Source organism: Rattus norvegicus, chromosome 1 (genome assembly GCF_021556685.1).
Source record: "Rattus norvegicus strain SHRSP/BbbUtx chromosome 1, alternate assembly SHRSP_T2T, whole genome shotgun sequence".
Lineage (NCBI taxonomy): Eukaryota > Metazoa > Chordata > Mammalia > Rodentia > Muridae > Rattus > Rattus norvegicus.
In genome coordinates, this window is record NC_141534.1 from 215,575,013 (window position 1) to 215,594,930 (window position 19,918).

General features: G+C 48.7%; 1 protein-coding gene and 1 long non-coding RNA gene across 12 annotated transcripts; one reads left to right on the plus strand and one right to left on the minus strand.

The window, feature by feature from the left end:
- The first annotated feature begins 64 nt into the window (after positions 1–64).
- LOC147997030 (uncharacterized) lies at positions 65–2,586 on the plus strand. Its single transcript, XR_015652813.1, has 2 exons — positions 65–498; positions 627–2,586. It is a non-coding gene; the product is annotated as an uncharacterized LOC147997030 (long non-coding RNA).
- On the minus strand, positions 1,427–15,658 carry Tsga10ip (testis specific 10 interacting protein). Of its 11 annotated transcripts, none has more exons than XM_087574101.1 (9): positions 15,322–15,658; positions 13,608–13,747; positions 12,832–13,526; positions 12,513–12,660; positions 11,706–11,756; positions 7,564–7,734; positions 2,297–2,396; positions 1,990–2,108; positions 1,427–1,562 (listed from the first exon to the last, which is right to left on the minus strand). In XM_087574101.1, exons 1-9 carry the CDS (start codon positions 15,514–15,516, stop codon positions 1,454–1,456), a joined length of 1,728 nt encoding a protein of 575 aa, XP_087430227.1. In that variant the 5' UTR covers positions 15,517–15,658; the 3' UTR covers positions 1,427–1,453. The 11 variants fall into 11 exon arrangements, with proteins under 11 accessions (XP_087430227.1, XP_087430209.1, XP_087430200.1 ...); XM_087574083.1 differs by having other exon boundaries at positions 1,990–2,069; positions 15,313–15,549; XM_087574074.1 differs by having other exon boundaries at positions 15,313–15,536.
- Between the last annotated feature and the right edge of the window lie 4,260 nt (positions 15,659–19,918).

Below are 19,918 nucleotides of genomic sequence, written 5' to 3' on the forward strand. Positions count from 1 at the left end.
GGGTCGCGCGACCGCCCCCTTCCTGTTGCCGGAAACTAAGAGGGGCTGTTTCCGGGGCCTGCCTGGGAACCTCCAAAGGCTCATGGGAGGGACCGATTGAGAGTGCGCGTTCCCACCTGCCAGGTACTGATCTCTGGGCACGCGCGCCTGTAGAGACTGCGAAATCAAGATTCTCGCACGGGTTAGACAGTAGTCTTGTAAGTAGAGTTGTAAGAACCTTGGAATGTTACTATTCCACCATCTCCGGAGCTAGAAGCTTTCCCTGCCTCTTTCTCCACACTGATAGCCTCGTGGTGCTCTGTACCTCAAGTCTCTCCGTGGGCAGCCCCCTCTCCAGTGATTTTCCTAGTAGGCTCCCCGGGCCGGGGCTCCATCCGGTGTTGGAAAATACTTTGTTTTCTTCTTGCTCGAGATGCCAGCTCCAAAGGCCAAGCCTTGCAACCCCTTTAAGGCAGAATTGCCAGCGAACACTACCGTCATCCCGTGTCCCCTGGACTGGTGGATTGGGCCTTTTTCTTTTTTTTTTTTTTTTTTTTTTTTTTTTTTTTTTTTTTTCGGAGCTGGGGACCGAACCCAGGGCCTTGCGCTTCCTAGGTAAGCGCTCTACCACTGAGCTAAATCCCCAGCCCCTGGATTGGGCCTTTTTAACTGGGCTCTGTAGTACTAAGGAATGCTCCATGAATTTGTGCCTATAAACACGGTGATATTGAATGCTGGTTTATTATTATTGTTTCTAGTTATCTTTTTTAAAGGTAATTCTATATATCCCTGGTTGACCTAGTACTTGTTAGTTAGCCCTGGCTGGCCTCAAACCCTCCATAGCCCCTCTGTCAGCCTGCCATGTGCTAGAATTTCAGGCGTGCATGGCTACTCTAGGCTAGAGAGCAAATTCGGCACATTTGTGCATGCACGGATGTTTTACCTCTCTTTTTTTTTCCTTTCAGACTGGCCCATTAACTATGTAGCCCAGGCTGGGATTACAGGCATAAGCCACAATGCTTTTCCAGCCTTTTTTAGGGTTTCTGTTTGATTGCTTGTTTGGTTTGGGTCTTAAGGAGAGGATGTTTTAGGGTAAGGGTTCAGACACTTCTGATAGTCGTTGCTACTCTGGGCTTCCTGTGTAGCATATCTCTGGTGTGTTTTGGTGTGGGGGATGGGCTCCTTTAAAGTTCCGCTCCAAGACTGTTCAGAAGCAATGTCCTGTTCTAAGATTTCTAGGTGTGTGTCTACCCCCCCCCCCCCCCCCCCGTGTGTTGGAGAAAACATGGGAAAGTCTCGGCGGATTCCTTTCAGGTGTCCCACTCCTCAGAAGCAGAAACCGCATGTTTGCTGAGGATAAGGTGTAGCCTGGGTTTCCAGAGTATGGGGTAAACAGCTCAAACAACTCAGCCCACAGCCAGCTCGCCTCAGAAATCTTACTCTGTACTTGGCCATAAAGCATTTAATTTTTCTCTCAGTCCAGGGTTGGGGAAGGGTGTCTTCCAGGCTGGCTGCTGGTTGGCTCTGTCTTTGGGGGACTCTGAGGAGAGGACTCCATTTCTACTCCAAATGACCGGTAGCTCCTTAAAGACACAGATGGAGGCCAATGGTCTCCACAGCACCCTATTCCATGCCCAGTGCAAACTTCTACCCTGTGGGTCTAAATCTAAGTCCTATGCTTGGTTGCTGTGTGACACTGGAGAGGGACACCCCGTCCTGCAGTCTCAGTGGTTTGGGGGTTGGTTGGTTGTTTTACTGTGAAGTGAATCTTACAGTCCCTGCTCTGTACCAGATTACTTACCCTAAGGGGTAAGGGACACCCTGAAAGGTGACAGAACGACACCAGCTGCTGGCGCAAGGGTGATTGCTCAGAGTCCAGGACTAGCTTTACTGCTTACTCCTGTGTCAAGTAAGGTCCTACTCTGGTCTCATTGGAAGGTGGGGACAGTAGCCCTGGCTCACCTTCCTGAGTGACATGGAGAACTGGAAGGGTACCTTGTCCCATCTCACCTGTGTTTCCGGGGGATGCCCTCTGCATTGCCTGCCTCAGCCAGCAGCTGTTCCTCATCCACTCCCAATGCTGACAGCACCTGGGAGAAGCGCCGGTTTGCTGTGAGCCTGGCATTGGTCTGATGGGAGAAAAAAAGGGTTCCTACCCTTCACCAAGGCTGCCGGGGTCACTGTGGGGCTCAGATTATTAAGAAGGGGTCCCAGGCCTTCTGGGGGGACAGATAGGACCCCACTCCACCTTTGTTTCGATACACACTTGTGGAAGCAGCTCTTTGGTGGTGGTGGTGGGCCTGTATTGTGCCCTCACCTGCATGGCCTGCTGGAACAGGAAGGGCCGGGCCTGCACTCTATGCTGGATGCCCTGGAGCTCTGCTTGGTACTCGGCAAAACGCTGTCGCTCCTTGCGCCTGTGAAGGAGACAAGACAGGCCTCTGGGCAGCCGAACATAGACACTCCCCAGGCTGGAGCCTCCTGGTCTTCCTTGAAGCTTATTAACTTAAAAGTTTCCCCTGACACTTACAAAGCCAGTATATTCCCAGTCCAGCTCTGTATTTCTTGGGTGGGATTACCAGGGTGGGGGTTATTTGCCCCATTTTACCGCTGGCCCAAAAAGGTGGTGGGGACTTTCCCTAGGTTGCAGGATTGAGCCACCTGTCCCAGGTTAGGCTGTGCATCCAGGGCTTGCCCACCTTCTGACCACAGCCAAAGGAGGGAGCCTGTCCTCCTGCCTTTTGACCTCCTGCTTCCACAGCCTCTCCATTTGTAAACCTCCCTTATCTCCGGCTACTGCCCTTTGAGGATGCTATGGAGCGTGTGGCCTGCAGAGCCTTAGCTCTGAGTCCAGTTTTCTTCACTACAGCAGGCGTTGGACAGCGCTCCCAGGTACCCTATGCCTTCTCTGTGTGTGGAGACAGACAGCTTAGAAGACAACAGAGGAACCAACGAAGACTATTGCAAAAAAAAAGAACATCTCCCAAAGCTGGGTCTGGTGGCTAACATTTGAGAAGCTGAGGCAGGAAGATTGCCTAAACTCAAAGACAACCTGGGCTACAGAGTAAATTATAGGCCAGTCTGGATTGCAGAATGAGACTATAGGAAACAGACAAACAAAGATGTGGGCTGCACTGGAGAAAGATTTCCTGTTTATGGAAATCAGTTTGAGGATGTTTAGACGGCTCAGCAGGTAAAGGTGCTTGCCACACTCAAGGCTAGCAGGCAAGCTCCATTTAAGATCCGGCTCCTACAGAGTTGTCCATTAACCTCCGTGTAGTGCTGTAGCATGAGCTCCTGCTCCCTCCGTGTGACACCTCACATGCCTGCAATCCCAGCACTCATCAGACACAAGTAGGAAGATCAGAAATGATCCTCTGCTGCGTAGTTCTAGGCCAACCTGGGCTACCTGAGGCAACATGGCTGCTCAACTAGCCCAGTGTTAACACTGCCTTCTGACCTCCTTGTAGGACAGGCCTGAGGTATGTCCAGGATGGAGTGGCAGAGCCCACAGACAAGATGAAGGGGATAACCAGACAACAACTCTCAGGCATGTCTGTTGGACCCCTGTGGGATAGCATGGGAACGTGCTTGGCCAGCTACCAGGGAAGGAAGCTTCCTCCCTGGAGAAGAAAACAAACAAACATGCACTGGGAAAACCATGCCAGGATCACAAGCTCCACTAAGAAGAGTTTTCACCAGTCCTGAGAGACTTTCCCAGGTTACAAGTGTAGTGGCAGTCATGAGCTGGTGTTAGGACTCTGCCTTTTGCATGATGTATTTTTTTTCCTTTTGTTTCAAGACAGCTGTGCAGTTGTTACCGTACAGCTCTGCCCGGCCTGACCTGGCCTAAATTTACTGTGTAGACTGGGCTGGCTTTGAACTCATAGGGTCCTGCCTCCTGAGTGCTGGGATTAAAGGCATGTGCCACCACACCCAGCTAAGATTTTTTTTTTTTTCCGGAGCTGGGGACCGAACCCAGGGCCTTGAGCTTGCTAAGCAAGTGCTCTACCACTGAGCTAAATCCCCAACCCCCAAGATTTATTTATTTTATGTATGTGAGTACACTGTCACTGTCTTCAGACACACCAGACGAGGGGATCAGATCCCATTACAGATGGTTGTGAGCCACCATGTGGTTGCTGGGATTTGAACTCAGGACCTCTGGAAGAGCATTTAGTGCTCTTAACCGCTGAGCCATCTCTCCAGCCCATGCAAGATAGTATTTTTCTTACTGTATAGTTTTTGTTTTGTTTTGTTTTGAGATAAGGTCTCACGATGTAGACCAGGCTAGCCTGGAATTCTCTCCCAAGAGGTAGGACTAAAGGTGAGTGTGCCACTGTGCTAGGCATTTTACTCATTTAGACGAGGTCTTTCACTGAACCTGGAGCTCACCAGTTTGACTAGACTGGCTGGCCAGCAAGCCTCTCAGGCACCGGAATTATGGTTGAACACAGTTGCACCTGGGTTCGCTTTGTTGATGTTTTTAATTTAAAAAACAAATGGGTGCTAAGGAGTCAGCTCTGGTCCTCATGCACCAAGCACATCGCTGTCTAGGCCATCTCTCAGGCCCCTATTTATTTAGGTTTTGGAGACTGGATTGTGTGCTGTAGTCCAGGCTGGCCCCAAATGCACAATCCTCCTGCCTCAGCCTCCTAAATACCAGGAAAATAGGCACATGCCTGCATGCCAAGCTTGTTTTTGAGACAGGCTGTATAGCCCAGGCTAGACTCAAATTCCAGGCCTCAAGCTGTCTTCCTGCTCAGCCCTGCAAGTAGCAAGGATTACATATGCACCATTGTGCCCAACATCTTACTGGATATCTTGTTATCTCTGTTAGGACGCCTGTGTCTTGAACTTCATGCCAAAAAAAAAAACAAAAAACAAACCTGGTGCCAATGGTACCAGCCCTGTCATTCTAAAGTAGGATGGGATGACATTTTTCCCTGCCACAGTGTTCCCAGTGTCCCCTCTACTGTGCCTCTCCTCCCAGGCAACACCCGAGTCTTGGTTGGTAAAGTTGAACAAACCTTCTCATGGAGAAGAGAGTTTCTGGCATCTGTCCTAGCCAGACTGGAAGACTGCCAGGAAAGGTCTGCCTGTGTCTTCTTCACCTGAAGTCAGATTCTAGCATTCCTCTCATGCACCCCACAGCTGGAGAACGGGCCTTACACTTTCCTCTTGTAAAGACCTAATAATAGCAGGGACTAATGGTGGCAACTGTTTGCAATCCCCGTGCTTGGGAGGCTGGGGCAGGCAGATGGCCACAGATCTGAGCAGCCTGAGCTATAGAATGAGACTTAAAGGAAAAAATGTGGGTGGGGTGAGGGTGCTTCCCGATGACTCAAGTGAGTTAAGGTGCCAGCTGTTCTGCCTGAGGAGCTGAGTTCCATCCCCAGGACCCACTTGGTGAGAGGAGAGAACTGACTTGCAAGTCCTCATCTGACCTACATACACACACTTAAAAAAAAAAAAAAGGTTAAAGAACAGTGCCCTGAAAAAAAAATAAATAAATAAAAAAATAAAAAATAAAATAAAAAAAGCTTGGGGGGTTGGGGATTTAGCTCAGTGGTAGAGCGCTTGCCTAGGAAGCGCAAGGCCCTGGGTTCGGTCCCCAGCTCCGGGGGAAAAAAAAAAAAAAAAAAAAAAAAAACAGTGCCCTGCAAGCAGAACTGTGTCCCCAGAAGACACTGTTCTGTAAAATTACCTATGAAGTTGAGCTAGCCAGGGGCGGTGGCACATCTCTTAAATCCTAGTACTCGGGAGGCAGAGACAGAAGGATCTCTATGAGTTTGAGGTCAGCTTAGTCTACATAGTGAGTCTAGGGCACCAAGAACTACATTGGGAGATTCTGCCTCAAAATATAACTAATAATTTTAAAATAAAGTTGAGATACAATTGATTCTGTATGGATGATCTGAGTCCTGCCAAGACCATGATGCCATACTGCAGCCCATGAAACCTCTTCCCACACATCATGAGCCAGAGGAAGGTGGGAATGGATAGATAGGAACCCATAGGTGTTCGAGTCAAGGCTTAAGTCTCTTTGTCTGATTTGGTTTTTTCTGTAGTAAGGTTTCTCTGCATAGCCCTGGCCCCCAAAACTCACTCTACAAACCAGGCTGGCATCGAACTCACAAAGATCCACCTTCCTCTGCCTCCCAAGTGCTGAGATGTGTTTGCCACCCCTGCCTGCCCTCAAGTCAATAGCTTAAGTGACTGTACTTAAACATGCTATCTATGTCATAAGGTTGAGCCATTGCAAGGACTGTCATGTGTCCTTTCACTGAAGAAGAAGCACTAAAACATCTAGGCAATGTGGCAGGTAATCCAACAGCTTCCAGGGCTTCCTTCAGATGTTGGCAGATCGTTTAAGCTCTCTGCTTTCTGGGCCTTAGTTCTTCCTCTGTGGTTCTAGGCGGATATTGGTACTACCTCACTCATGGCCCATTAGGAAGTGTTGTTTGACTCATGAATTTGCTTCCAAGAAAAATAGTCTTGAGAGTGGTGGCCCGGACCTGGAATCAGCACTTGGGGATAGATAGATGACCATGCATTTGCAGCCAGCTTGATCTGTACAGTGAGTTCCAAGACAGCCTGGACTATCAAGAGGAGTCCATATCTCAAGAGAAAGAGCTGGGCATAGCGCTGCCTTGGAGGGATCTCTGGGAAAACCTGGTGTTACAGGCCAGCAAGGGGTACATAAAGAGACCCCAGCTCAAAAAAAGGGGAGAGGGATTATACATCTGGAAAGCCAGTGAAACACGTAATTCCAGCCGACCATGCTTCCTACTTGTCTCCAGGAGTGGAGCCCCTGGGACTATTTACAGAGCGCATCAACTGTTTCTGAAATCCTCGACATTTTACATCTGTATTTTTACTTTCTATGTATGAGTGTTTAGTCTGCATGTGTGTAAGTGCACGTGTACCACATCTGTGCCTAGTGTTCACAGAGGCTAGAAGAGGGTGTTGGATTCCTTGGAACTGGAGTTATAAATGGTTATGAGTCACCATGTGGAACTGAATCCAGGTCCTTTGTAAGAACAACAGGTGTGGGGTTGGGGATTTAGCTCAGTGGTAGAGCGCTTGCCTAGGAAGCGCAAGGCCCTGGGTTCGGTTCCCAGCTCTGCAAAAAAAAAAAAAAAAGAACAACAGGTGTTCTTAGCCACCGAGCCATCTCTCCAACACCTCAACAATTTGTTTTTGAACAGGGTCTCCTTCAATGGCTTCAAACTCACAACAATCTACCTACCTGCCTTTGCCTCCAGAGTGCTGGGATTAAAGGTGTTTACCACCATGTCCAGATGTCTCAGTCTTTATAATAAGCACATAACACCATGAAACCAAAAAATAAGATTTAAAATCGTGACTGTGTGCAGAATACACAGGATGCACTATCTGAAGGGGTTACTATTAATAACTGAATGATCTTGGCCCAGCCCCTTCTCCAGGGGCCTCCACGTCTTCATTTGTAAGATGCAGCTAGGTGGTCTGGCTTGCCTGCTGTGAGGTCCTGCAGCTTGACTCCCAGCACAGTGTCCCTGCCCTGCCCCCAGCCAGGCCCTCCAAAGCCTGGCTTCCTACCTCAGCTCCTCTAGTTTGCGCTGAGGACCCAGGGTCCCTCTGTTCCCTCCTGGCGTGTAGGCCGCCAGACACCGGGCCACCTGCTGCTGCACTTGCTGCTCCCGAGCCCTGCGCATCTCCGCCTGCTGCTTCTCCTTCAGCTGCTGCTGTTCCCAGGCCTGCAGCAGGTTTCTGGTGAGAAAGGGGGGATGTCCATGGGGATCAGGAGCTCGAGGAAGGCCAAGGTAGCATGGAGGAGCATGTGGTCCAGAGGTGAGGGACTGTGGGAAGAAGTACGTGTCTCTAAGAGCCCAAGTCCTGGGAAATAAATGGCATTTGTCATGGAAGCAGGTTTTATGCAGCAACCAGCCTTAGGCCTGTCCCTACTTACTACTCAGGTTCCTTGTTTGTTTGTTTGGTTTGGTTTTTTGTTTGTTGTTTGGTTGGTTTAGTTGTTGTTGTTGTTTGTTTGTTTTGTTTTGAGACAGAGCTTCTCTGTGTAGCCCTAGCTGGACTGGAACTCTTCTGTAGACCAGGTTGGCCTCAAACTCAGATTCACCTTATTCTGCCTCTTGAGTGCTGAGAGCAAAGGCATGCGCCACCGCCTCCCAGCTGATGGCCAGGTCTTAACGTTGGGCCCAGGCCTCCTGAATGTCTAGAGCGCAGCCTAGGACTGCGGAGCCCCGAGGAGCTCAGTGCACAGCCTGGGACCCTTTGCACTGCTCACATTCCCTTCCCAGCAGCTGGCTGTGAGGAAAGCCAGACCTCTAACCACTCTACTTTAGTGCCTAACAGGATGAGGATGAGACACATTCAGACAGACAGTCAGACAGATAAATGTGTGGGAAAGAATTAAAAGGTTAGAGAACTTCATCTATGAAAGAAGAGGTGGGCAAGGGTGGGTAACTGAACAGCAACTAGACAAACCTGGGATACTCTCCCCCAGATGCCATGGTTCATCGGTCACCTGTTGAAATGTCATTTCTCACAGAGAGACATTCCCTGGCTACCCCACCTCCTTTTTAGGGACCCCCATCTCTAGCTACATACTTTGTTCATTTCACCTCTTTTGTATCCCTGGCTGGCCTCAAACGCTCCATGTAGCTGAGAATGACCTGAAACTTGACTCCTACCCTGACCTGCAAGGTGCTGGGATTACAAACTGCACCACCACACTGGACTTTAAATCTTCTTAACAGAAAGAAGAACTGGAAATATCACATGCCCTGATTTCCTAAACCATCAATCAGTAATCAGAACATGACACTGAGGTAAAAATGCAGACGATGGACTAACAGGCCAGAATGCAAAGCTCAAACAGCACATTGATTTTCCAGAGGGAAAGGAAGGTTTCCTCATAAGTGTGTGGGAAAACTGGCTATCTCTGTTAAAAGAATTACAGTAGACTATTGTTCCATACAACATGCCAACACCAACTCAAGTGGGCAAAGCATTTAAACTGAAAACCTGAAACTAAAAGTTCTCACAGAGCTCACGTGGTGACACATGCTTAGTTCCAGCCCTCACAAGGCAAAGGCAGGCAGATCTCTCTGAATTCAAGACCAGCCTGGTGTACAGAGTGAATTCCTAGACAGCCAGGACTGCACAGAGAAACCTTATCTCAAAAGAACAACAGAAAAGTGATCGAAATGAAAGGGGAACTCCACGATGTTGGACTGGACAGTGATTTCTTTTTTCTTTTTTTCGGAGCTGGGGACCGAACCCAGGGCCTAGCAAGCGCTCTACCACTGAGCTAAATCCCCAACCCCATGATTTTTTTTTTTAGTATTTTTGGTATATATGTAGGAAATTAAGTCTCTACATAGCAAAGGAAACAAAGAACATCTGCAAACAAAACACTAAAAACAGGTAACAGCTGACCTCAACACCAGTAAGAAAATACAAATTGAAAATGGCGACTGGGAGGTGGGAGGCAGTTAAAAGCCTGGCCACACCCGCCTGAGTTCAAGCCTTAGGGCCCAAGAAAAAGCCAGGTGTGGATTTGCACATCTATAATCCCAGCGCTCCTATGTGAGAAGTGTGGCAAAGACAGGTTTGACTCACAGGCCAGGGAGCCTATAGTACACAGAATTCTGGCAGAAATGAGACACCTTTCCTCAAAGTGGTGGAAGAAAACCAACTCCTGCCATTATACATAACGATGCCCATACTCACACAAAATACATTTAAAAAAGAAAATGGTCAACAGATCAGGCATGGTGATACAAACCTGTAATCCTGAGACCTGGGAGGCTGAGGCAGGAGGATTACAGAAAGTTCAGTGCCAGTTAGTACATACATAGCAAGTACCAGACATGGTAGTTCTAGTTAAATAGCAAGGATTTTCCTAAACAAAACAACCAACAAAAGATAGCCGCTGTCGATAAGGGTATGGAGAAGCTGGGCCCTTATACATAGTGGGAATATAAAAACGGGCTGGCAAGATGGCTCGGGGCTTTAGAGCACTTGTTGCTCTTCTAGAGACCCAGGTTCAATTCCAGTACCCACATGAGGTCACAGCCATCTGCAACTCCAGTTCAAGGGAACAAATGCCTTCTTCTGACCTCCCTGTGTATGAAGCACGATCATGATGCATACACCAGACATTCACGTGGTGCACAGACATACATGTAGCTAAAACAACTATACACATAAAATCAAAATAATCTGAGTATGGTGGTACATGACTTTGATCCCAGCACTAGAGAGGCAGAGACAGACAGATCTCTGTGAGTTTGAGTTTGAGGACAGCCTGGTCTACAAAGTGAGTTCCAGGACAGCCAGGACTACAAAGAGAAACCCTGTCTAAAAAAAAAAAGAAAAGAAAGAAAGAAAAGAGAAAAGGAATCTGATAACCAAGGGTGGTGGTGCAGGGCTGTAAGCCCAGTACCTGCACAGAAACAGAGTCAGAATTCAAGGTTGTTGGAGATTGCTTTGATTCAATCAGGAATCTTCATGTCCAGACATTGAAGGTTCTTTTCCCCAATTGGTTTTTGATTGATCAATAAAAATGCCAATGGCGGGGTTGGGGATTTAGCTCAGTGGTAGAGCGCTTGCCTAGCAAGCGCAAGGCCCTGGGTTCGGTCCCCAGCTCCGAAAAACAGAAAAAAGAAAAAGAAGAAAAAAAAATGCCAATGGCCAGGCTGGAGAGGTGGCTCAGCGGTTAGGAGCACTGACTGCTCTTCCAGAGGTCCTGAGTTCAATTCCCAGCAACCACGTGATGGCTCACAACCATCTGTAATGGGATCTGATGCCCTCTTCTGGTGTGTCTGAGAAACAACTATAGTGTACTTATATACAAAGTAAATAAATAAAACTTCAAAAAAATTGCCAATGGCCAATGGCTGGATGCGGGGCAGGACACTTAGAGCTGCACTAGTAGGCTGCAGAGAGGAACAGGAGAATCATCATGACTTGGGGCAGAAGGATGGGATGCAGGAGTGGCAGGGGATAAAGCCAACCAGCCCTGTGAGGTAGCAGAGGAAGGCCTAGGAGTGCCAGCCTTTGAGGTAGCCAAGGCATTTAAAATAAATTGGTGTGTGTGGTGTGTGGTGTGTGGTGTGTGGTGTGTGTGTGTGGTGTGTGTGTGTGGTGTGTGTGTGTGGTGTGTGTGTGTGGTGTGTGTGTGTGGTGTGTGTGTGTGGTGTGTGTGTGTGGTGTGTGTGTGTGGTGTGTGTGTGTGGTGTGTGTGTGTGGTGTGTGTGTGTGGTGTGTGGTGTGTGTGTGGTGTGTATGTGTGGTGTGTGTGTGTGTGTGTGTGTGTGTGTGTGTGGTATGTGTGTGTGTGTGGTGTGTGTGTGTGTGTGCCTTTCATTTGTGGATCCAAGACAGCTCTTGGGCAGGTGCTCCAGTGCATCAGCTGGGAGCCAAAGGGTGTAGAAAACTCCTGCTACACCAGGTAGCTTGAGTCACTTGGTAAGGTCAAGGCCAGCCAGAGATACAGGAGACCATGCCTTAACCACCTTCCCTCATCAGAAAAAAAAAATAATGCTGAATGAATTTGCCCCTCCCTCACATACCACTTTTAATTAGTCCTCAAGGAGCATTAAGTTGGATTCTAATAATCTCAGGGCTGGGCCAGCAAGTTGGCTCAGCATTTGCTGCCAAGCCTTACAACCTAAGTTCAAAACCCCCAACCAACATGGGAGAGGGCAAGAACTAACTTCCTCAAGCTGTCTTCTGAGCTTCGCACCTGTGCTGTAGTACTCACATGCCTGCACAAATAGAAAATGATTTTTGTAAGGTCTCAGGGCCGAGACCACAGCTCAGTAGCAGAGCACTTGCTTAACATTCCCAAGACCCTGCTTGACCTCCAGTACCACACACACACACATACTCGGGAGTGGGTACCCTTCTCTCCACCCGTACTGGCACACCAGCATCCCTTGGCTGCCAGTTGCTTTTCTGAGCTCATGGTCTCTTGTTCTAGCCCAAGTGTGGTAACTGTGAAACCAACCAGACATTGGCCACCCATCCTCTTTTATAGACCTTGAACTTCTTAGGACTGACCCAAATCCTCCCTCCTATCCCGAGGACGTACAAGTAGACACTCAATACGTGTTCCATTGGTGGGTTGGTGGAGGAATGGACAGGAGATAGAAAGTAGTGAAAAGTGGTGTGTGTCAGGTGGGCAGTGGTGGCGCAGGCCTTTAATCCTACTGCTTGGGAGGTAAAGGCAGAGGACCTCTGAGTTCAAGGCCAGTCTGGTCCACAGAGTGAGTTCCAGGACAGCCAGGGCTACATAAACCCTGTCTTCAAAAAGGAAGGAAGAAAGAAAAGAAGGAAGGAGGAAGGAAGAAAAGTGGCATGTGCTAGTAGAGTGGAACAGTGTTATCAGAGATAGACGGTGGGTGGTCAGAAAGCCTGATGACTGGGTAGAGAACGAACGAGCTGGGAAGACTGTCATTTATAAAACTGGCCCCTCTCTACTCTCCCCTCACTTCTTGCTCCCCTTCCTTTTTTGTCCTCACCTGGTGGCCTCCTGTCGTTTATGGAAGGTACGATTAGGGAAGTTGGCAGTCAAGAAACTTTCCTCTTCTCCCGTGACGGGGGTCTTCCTGTTTCTGGCAGAGGCCTGGACAGCTGCCCGCAACGCCTTCCAGGTCTGCTTCTGGGGACCTTTCCATGGGAAGCAAGTCTGGGTCACACCCCTTCCTGGATCCCTGGGCAGCTCCATCCAGCATCCACACAAGTCCTAGCCCACCCCAGCCTCTACCACCAACCCCACCCCTCTGTCTGAGCACAGGCCTCTCAGGCTTGTGGCACCGCAGGCCTCCCCGCAGTACTAACCACTTTCCAATTCCTCCTGTAACTGCCTGTGGAGCCGCTCCAGGTCCCAGGGCCCCTTGAATTCCTTGGCCCCTGAGGTCCCCTTTGGTGACTTTCGGAGGCTGTTGGAGTTAGAGCTGCTTCCCTGGTTGTGGCTCTGCAGCTCCCCTTCTTCTGAGCCCTTCTCTCCAGAATTCCTCCCCTTGTTGACAGAACTGCCCTTTCTCCTGTTGTGTTCCTCCTCCTCCATCACCTCTGAGATCAACTCCTCCTCCAAGGTCAAACCTTGCCCTGGGAGCTGGGGCAGTTCCCCAGTGCTGAGACTTTTCTCAGCCTCGTCAGCATTCTGGCCTTCTACCTCTGAGACATCCTCACACTCTGACCCTGACCCTTTCCCTGTTGACCAGAAGGTGGGTCGCTCTAGCCCTTGGCTCTCAGCCTTGCCCAGAGGCAGGGAAAGGTTGGCCCAGGCCCCAGGCTGATATCTCCTTCCCAGGTTTTGCACTTCCGACTTGTGGCAGGCTCGAAGGTCTTCTGAGAGGTTGGCTACTGACTTGTGCCTGGTCTTGCACTGGGGGGCTGCTGGAGGGAAGAGCAAGGATCGATGGCCCACGGCCACAGAGGAGCCTGACTGAAGCAGAGCCTGGCCATCTATGATGAAGCTCTCCCAGGCCCACTGGAAAGGGAAGGAAGGCTTCCGAGGTGAACTGAAGAGACTGAAGAAGGAGGAGAAAAAAGTCAGAATGGGGGTCCTCCTGGTCCCCAGTGCACCTTCTAGTCCACCCCCAACTGCTTACTCCTCTGCCTCAGCTGAGCCACGTCCTTTCTTGTTGCGCCTCCGGGGTTTTCGTTCTTTCTTTGTTGTCTGCCCTGCGCTGTAAGACCTTTGCTGCTGGCAGCTCTGACTCTGGAGACTGTCTCCGCTCCCAAGGCGGCCCTGGGCAGGGACAGGGAAGAGGGTGGCTCTGACCACTTCACCTCCTGGGGCCTTCCTCAGTTTACACTCTGTCCAGGCTGGGGCCGCCTCTAAAACTTACTGAACATTCACCTGTCTACTGTTAAGACAGCAAGAGCTGCAGGCCTGGGTTCACGACAACCTGAGTTCAATCAATCCCTGGGAAGCAACTCCTGCCTGTTGTTCTCTGATCTCCACATGTACCCCCCCCCCCCAAACACACACACATTTCATCTTCCCAAAGAAACACCAAAGAAACTCATGCACTTGGAAGAGCAGAGGTGTCATAGCTGATGAGCGGTGGGACTGAGACCCATACGTCACTGTTTGAAGATCCCAAATTTGCCACCACTGAACTCTGCCATGGGAAGTGTTCAAATGTCCCCAACACACAGATGGCAATTGCTCTGATTGATCATTATGTATACGAGATTACCATCCTGTTGCCATCCATATATGTATATTACGTTATTAGTTTTTGTTGTTTTCTTAAGAGAGTGTCTCGTGTAGCTGGGGATGGTCTCAAACTCACTGTGTAGCTGAAGATAGCTTTTGTTGGGGGTGGGGTGGAGGGGGAAGGACAGGAGTTTTCTGTGTAGCCCTGGCTTTCTTGGAACTCACTTTGTAGACCAGGATGGCCTCCAACTCAGAGATCCACCTGCCTCTGACTCCCAAGAGCTGGGATTAAAGGTGTGTGCCACTACAGCATGGCTGAGGAAAGCTTTGAACTACTAATCCTTCTGCCTCCACGTCCCAATGTTGGGATGACAGACTACCCCAACATGCCTGGTCTGAACTTTTTTTTTTTTTTTTGTTCTTTTTTTTGGAGCTGGGGACCGAACCCAGGGCCTTGTGCTTCCTAGGTAAGCGCTCTACCACTGAGCTAAATCCCCAGCCCCTGGTCTGGACTTTTTAAAAGATTTATTTGTTCATTATATACATATAAGTGCACTGTAGCTGTCCTCAGACACACCAGAAGGGGGCATCAGATCTCATTACAGATGGTTGTGAGCCACCATGTGGTTGCTGGGATTTGAACTCAGGACCTCTGGAAGAGCAGTCAGTGCTCTTAAATGCAGTGCCACCTCTCCAGCCCTGGATGTCTTTAAATTTAGAAAAATGTCTGGGTATGATGACAAATAGCTGTAACCCCAGATACTCAGGAAACTGTGAGAGGAGAATTGTGAGTTCTAGGACAGCCCAAATCAGATAATTGGGTAGGAGACTGCAAAACAAACAAACCATCACCACCACCCCAAAATACCAGCCAAACCACCCTCAACAAAAACTCACGTTCTCCTAGATGTCACCCAGGGCTCTGGACTTAGAAGTGGAAGGAAGAAGGGTTTTTATTTCCCCAAACTCCTCTCCTCCCTGCAGTGTTCCCAAACTGCTCCATCTGTCCTCTATGGTACCTGTCCCAGGCCTTCCTAACTGTTACCAGGACCTGAGCTCTAGTCTTATGTTTCTTCAAGAGCCTTAGTCAGGGCTGCCCTCTTTTGACCTAAGATGCCCCTGGGCGGTTGAGGTTCTCCAACTGCACCCACCTCCCTCACCTGCTCCTCCGGAGAGATGTTTGATAGAAGGCTGAACAGTCCTGTAGGTGTCCCTGGAACCAAGGGCTCTGTGCTCTTCCTTGGTCTCTCCGATATGGCCCTAACCAACAGTTGGTCAGTGTTCAGCATATTGGCATGTTGTCCTCTCCCACCCCTACCTGCCAGCTCTGGAACTGCCCTCTCTGCCATCTCCATGACAACCAGGCTGTGACCAGTCTGAATGACTCCAGCAAAAAATACTAGGTAGGGATCAGCCAGGGCGTGTTATACTGGTCTCCTTTTAGAGACTGTGTTCAACTGGACCCAGGACTGCCTCGTGCCTTGCCTCTGCCCCTGTGACCTGACTTGGTGAAAGCTCCCTACTTCTCTAGGCCTATGTTTGTCCTCTGCTTCTGAAGGGAATTCAGAGCTTGTCCTCTCAAACGACCCTCAGGTCCTGTGGAAATGCCCTCTTGGTGCCTGAAGCAGGTCATGGCCTTTAGCTTGCCTTCAGCCCGCTGGCAGGGCCTGGCTGCAGGATACTGTGCTCCTCAGAGAGGCAGCAGGCCGCTTGACTGAGAATGACAGTGCTTCAGCCTTACTTGTTTTCTGTGCCTAACTGTATATTTGTACTTTGACTGGTTTTGTTTTGAGTGTTTTATGGATTTTGTTTTGTTTTACTTTAGACAGTGTCTCACATGTAGCCTACTGAGCTGGCCTAAAAGTCACTCTGTTGACCAGGCTGTTCTTGAACAGACCAATCTCTGCCTGTCTCTGCTTCAAGAGCACTGGACTTAATGGCACGTGCTAAGCATTTTCTGTGTGGATGCAGGGAATCGAACTCAGGTCTTGATGTATAGCAATGGAAGCATCTCCACAACCTCGCCCCGTTTGCTTTGGTTTGGTTTGCTTTGGTTTGGTTTGGTTTGGTTTGGTTTGGTTCTGGGACTGGAACACAGAGCCTCAGGACTACTGAATGAACATTCACCACTGAGCCCTGCCCCAGCCTCTCCGCCCAGCCCCAACCCTTCCACCGAGATTTTGTCTTTTGCGTACGCTTTGTAGGTGGTTTTTGTTTCTTTAAGCAGTGTTTCATATAGCCCAGGGTGGCCCAAGCTCTACATTAGCTGAGGATGACTTTGAACTTGGTCTTCCTGCCTTCCCTCCCAAGTGCTGGGATAATTGGCCTGCACCACCATGCCTAACACCGAATCTTAGATTACACCTTTCCTTTACTGGCTTTGGATCTGTTGAACTTTGTGCTGTCGTGTGCCAATTTAGGCAGCCCACGTCTTTCTAGAAATGTTTCCACCTCATTTAAAATTTTATTTGTGATATTCTTTGGCATGTGAATATTTTTTTTTCTTTTTTCTTTTTTTCGGAGCTGGGGACCGAACCCAGGGCCTTGTGCTTCCTAGGCAAGCGCTCTACCACTGAGCTAAATCCCCAACCCCAGCATGTGAATATTTTAAACCCCTCTAGACTCAGGGGTCAAGCCATGTAGGGCCTATTGGATCTGAGAACTCTCCCAGTTCACTTCATAATTGGGAGAACACATGACAAGTTGTTGGAAGTTGCCACTGAGCCACTGAGGCTTAAAGAGAAGAAGAACACAGAATCACCAAATGAGTAGCCACTGGCCAAAATGCAATTTTAATTTTCAATTAAAAGAATAAGCCTGGGGCTGGTGAGATGGCTCAGTGGTTAAAAGCAGTGACTGTTCTCCCAGAGGTCCTGAGTTCAATTCCCAGCACCCTCATGGCGGCTCACAACCATCTGTAATGGGATCTGATACCCTCTTCTGGTGTGTCTGAGGACAGCTACAGTGTACTCATATATACAATAAAAATAATAAAAAAAGGAAAGAAAAAACAGGAAAAAGAATAAGCTAGTCATCCTAATGTTTCTATTGCTACAATAAAACACCACCATGACCAGAAAGCCAAGTTGGGGAGGAAAGGGTCTTACTTGGGTTATACTTCCACATCACTGTTCATCATCCAAGGAAGTCAGGATAGGAACTCAAGCAGGGCAGGAACCTGATGGCAGGAGCTGATGCAGAACCATAGAGGGGTGCTGCTTACTGTGTTGCTCCCCATGGCTTGTTCTGCTTGCTTTCTTATAGAACCCAGGACCACTTGCCCAGGGATGACCCCACCCACAATGGGCTGGGCCCTTCTTCCACACCAATCATTAATTAAACTTGCCCGCAGCCCGATCTGATGGAGGCATTTTCTCTCTTTTTTTCTTTTCTTTTTCTTTTTCTTTTTTTTTTTTTTTTCCAGAGCTGGGGATGGAGGCATTTTCTCAATGGAGGTTTCCCCTCTCAGATGACTTTAGTTTGTGTCAAGTTAATATAAAACTACGAGGCACACCTGTATTAGTATTCTTCGGTGAGGCAGAATAAACAGTGCATGTAGATGTATAGGGCAGGAGACTTACTCGTGGAGTTAACTCATGTAACTATGATGGCTAAGTTGCCCCTATAGGTCATCTGTCTGGGTGCTAGGGATCCCGAGATAGCAGAAGCAGCATGGCTTCAGAAACCGTTGAGGACCTTAGAACCAGGGAACTAGTCTTTTTTTTTTTTTTTTTTTTTTTTTTGGTTCTTTTTTTCAGAGCTGGGGACCGAACCCAGGGCCTTGCGCTTCCTAGGCAAGCGCTCTACCACTGAGCTAAATCCCCAACCCCCAGGGAACTAGTCTTATAACTTTCACTTCGTGGTTAAATGCCTGAGAACTCCAGGCTCCCTGGTGCAAAGGCCAGAGAGACCTGAGTTCTTTTAATTTATTAATTGTAAATGTTATTGTGTGTGTATCTGGGCGGGGGCTGGGGGGAAACCAATGTGCCACAGCATGCATTTGGAGGTCAGAAGACAGCAACACTTGGGGAGTCTTCCCTGAGGATCAGGCTTGTCAGCAAGTGCCTTTACCTGCTAAGCGACCACCTGGCCACCTAGGAGCCTGGAATTCTGGTGGCAGCAGAGGTTGCATGAGCTCCTGGAGAGCCCAATATACTCCGTGCGTCTGCCCTGTCTGCTCCTGCCAGCTGGATGATGTTCACAATGGCCAGGGTTCTAGTTTCTGGAGGCGTCTGTGCTCACTTGAATCCTTAATCTGGTGAAACTGACACCCAAAATTAACCATCATAGAAACTATTCTATTTCTTAAAGGCAAGGTCTTTTTTTTTTTTTTTTTCCGGAGCTGGGGACCGAACCCAGGGCCTTGCACTTGCTAGGCAAGCGCTCTACCACTGAGCTAAATCCCCAACCCCAAGGTCTTATGTTTTGAAGACTTGCCTCAAGCTATATGTAGCAGAGGATGGATTTGAACTCTTCACCTCCTGCTCCACCTCTCATATATTGGAATTACAGGCAGAATTTTCCACGCCCACCCCATTTTTGTCTGAGACAGGTTTGTTTAGAGGGGGGGGTTGTTTGGTTTGTTTGGTTTTTTTTTTTCCACGACAGAGCCTCACTATGTAGCCCTGGCTGTCCTGGAACTCACTCCGTTGACTAGACTGGTCTCCAATGCACAGAGATCTGCCTGTCTCTGTCTTGGAAGTGCTGGGTTTAAAGGTGTGTGCCACATGGTGGCTCACAACCATCTGTAAAGAGATCCGATGCCCTCTTCTGGTGTATCTGAAGACAGCTACAGTGTACTTATATATAATAAATAAATAAATCTTAAAAAAAAAAATAAATAAAGGTGTGTGCCACCAAGCCCAGTTCTTGAGATGTGTTGTTGGTGTGCAGACCAGGCTGGCTTTGAGTTCTTGATCCTCCTGTCCAGGGTCCAAGCACCGAACTGTAAGTGTGTGCCACATTTTAATTATTTTTAAAGTTTTTAAAAGATTGACATTTTTACTTTATATGTATGGGTGTTTTGCCTGCAAGTATGTCCATGGATCACATGAATTCAGTGCCTGCTGAGGTCAGAAGAGAGCAAAAGGATCTGAAAAGGAGTTACAGTTGTGAGCTGCCTGGTGGGTGCTGGGAACCAACACCAGTCCTCTGGAAGAGCATCAGTGCTCTATCCTTGGAGCTGTCTCTCCAGCCCCAACATGATCCACAGTTTGCCACTTTTGAAACCCTTATCCTTGTCAGAAATATGAATGGATTAAAGTTGGATTTACTTGCTTATCTATTTGAGAAAGGGTCTTAGGTAGCCCAGGCTAGCTTTGAACTTGCTATGCAGACAAAAATAAACTTCAACTTCTGATCCTTCTGCCTCTACCTCTCTAGCATGGAGATCACAGATGCTCACCACAATACCCAGTTTATTTGGTGCTAAACATTGAACTCAAGGCTTCAGGCATTCTAGGCAATTACTTTACCTACTGAAATATGCTCCCCCGGTCCAAGGGCAGATTTATCAAGCTTTTACACTTATTGGTCTGTTATGTGTACAGGGTGGGGTATGTGGTCTGGGATGCATGTGACCATCAGATCATTAGTCAGGTCTCCCCTCCTACTGTGGCGGTCTCAGCAGTCGAACTTAGGTTATCCAGTTTGGTGGCGACCATCTTTACCTGCTGGGCCAGGCTCTGTCTTGAAATCCCCCCCTCCAAACAAACCGGTCTCAGGCAAAAATGGGGTGGGCGTGGAAAATTCTGCCTG

Excerpts from the sequence above, each read along its gene's own strand:
- Tsga10ip (XM_087574074.1), bottom strand. The coding sequence starts at position 15,516 with ATGGAGATGGCAGAGAGGGCAGTTCCAGAGCTGGCAGGTAGGGGTGGG. Across the intron at positions 12,661-12,831 it reads ACAGGAGGAATTGGAAAGTG|GTCCCCAGAAGCAGACCTGG; the intron begins GTTAGTACTGCG and ends TCCCATGGAAAG. Across the intron at positions 2,109-2,296 it reads TGTTCCAGCAGGCCATGCAG|ACCAATGCCAGGCTCACAGC; the intron begins GTGAGGGCACAA and ends TTCTCCCATCAG.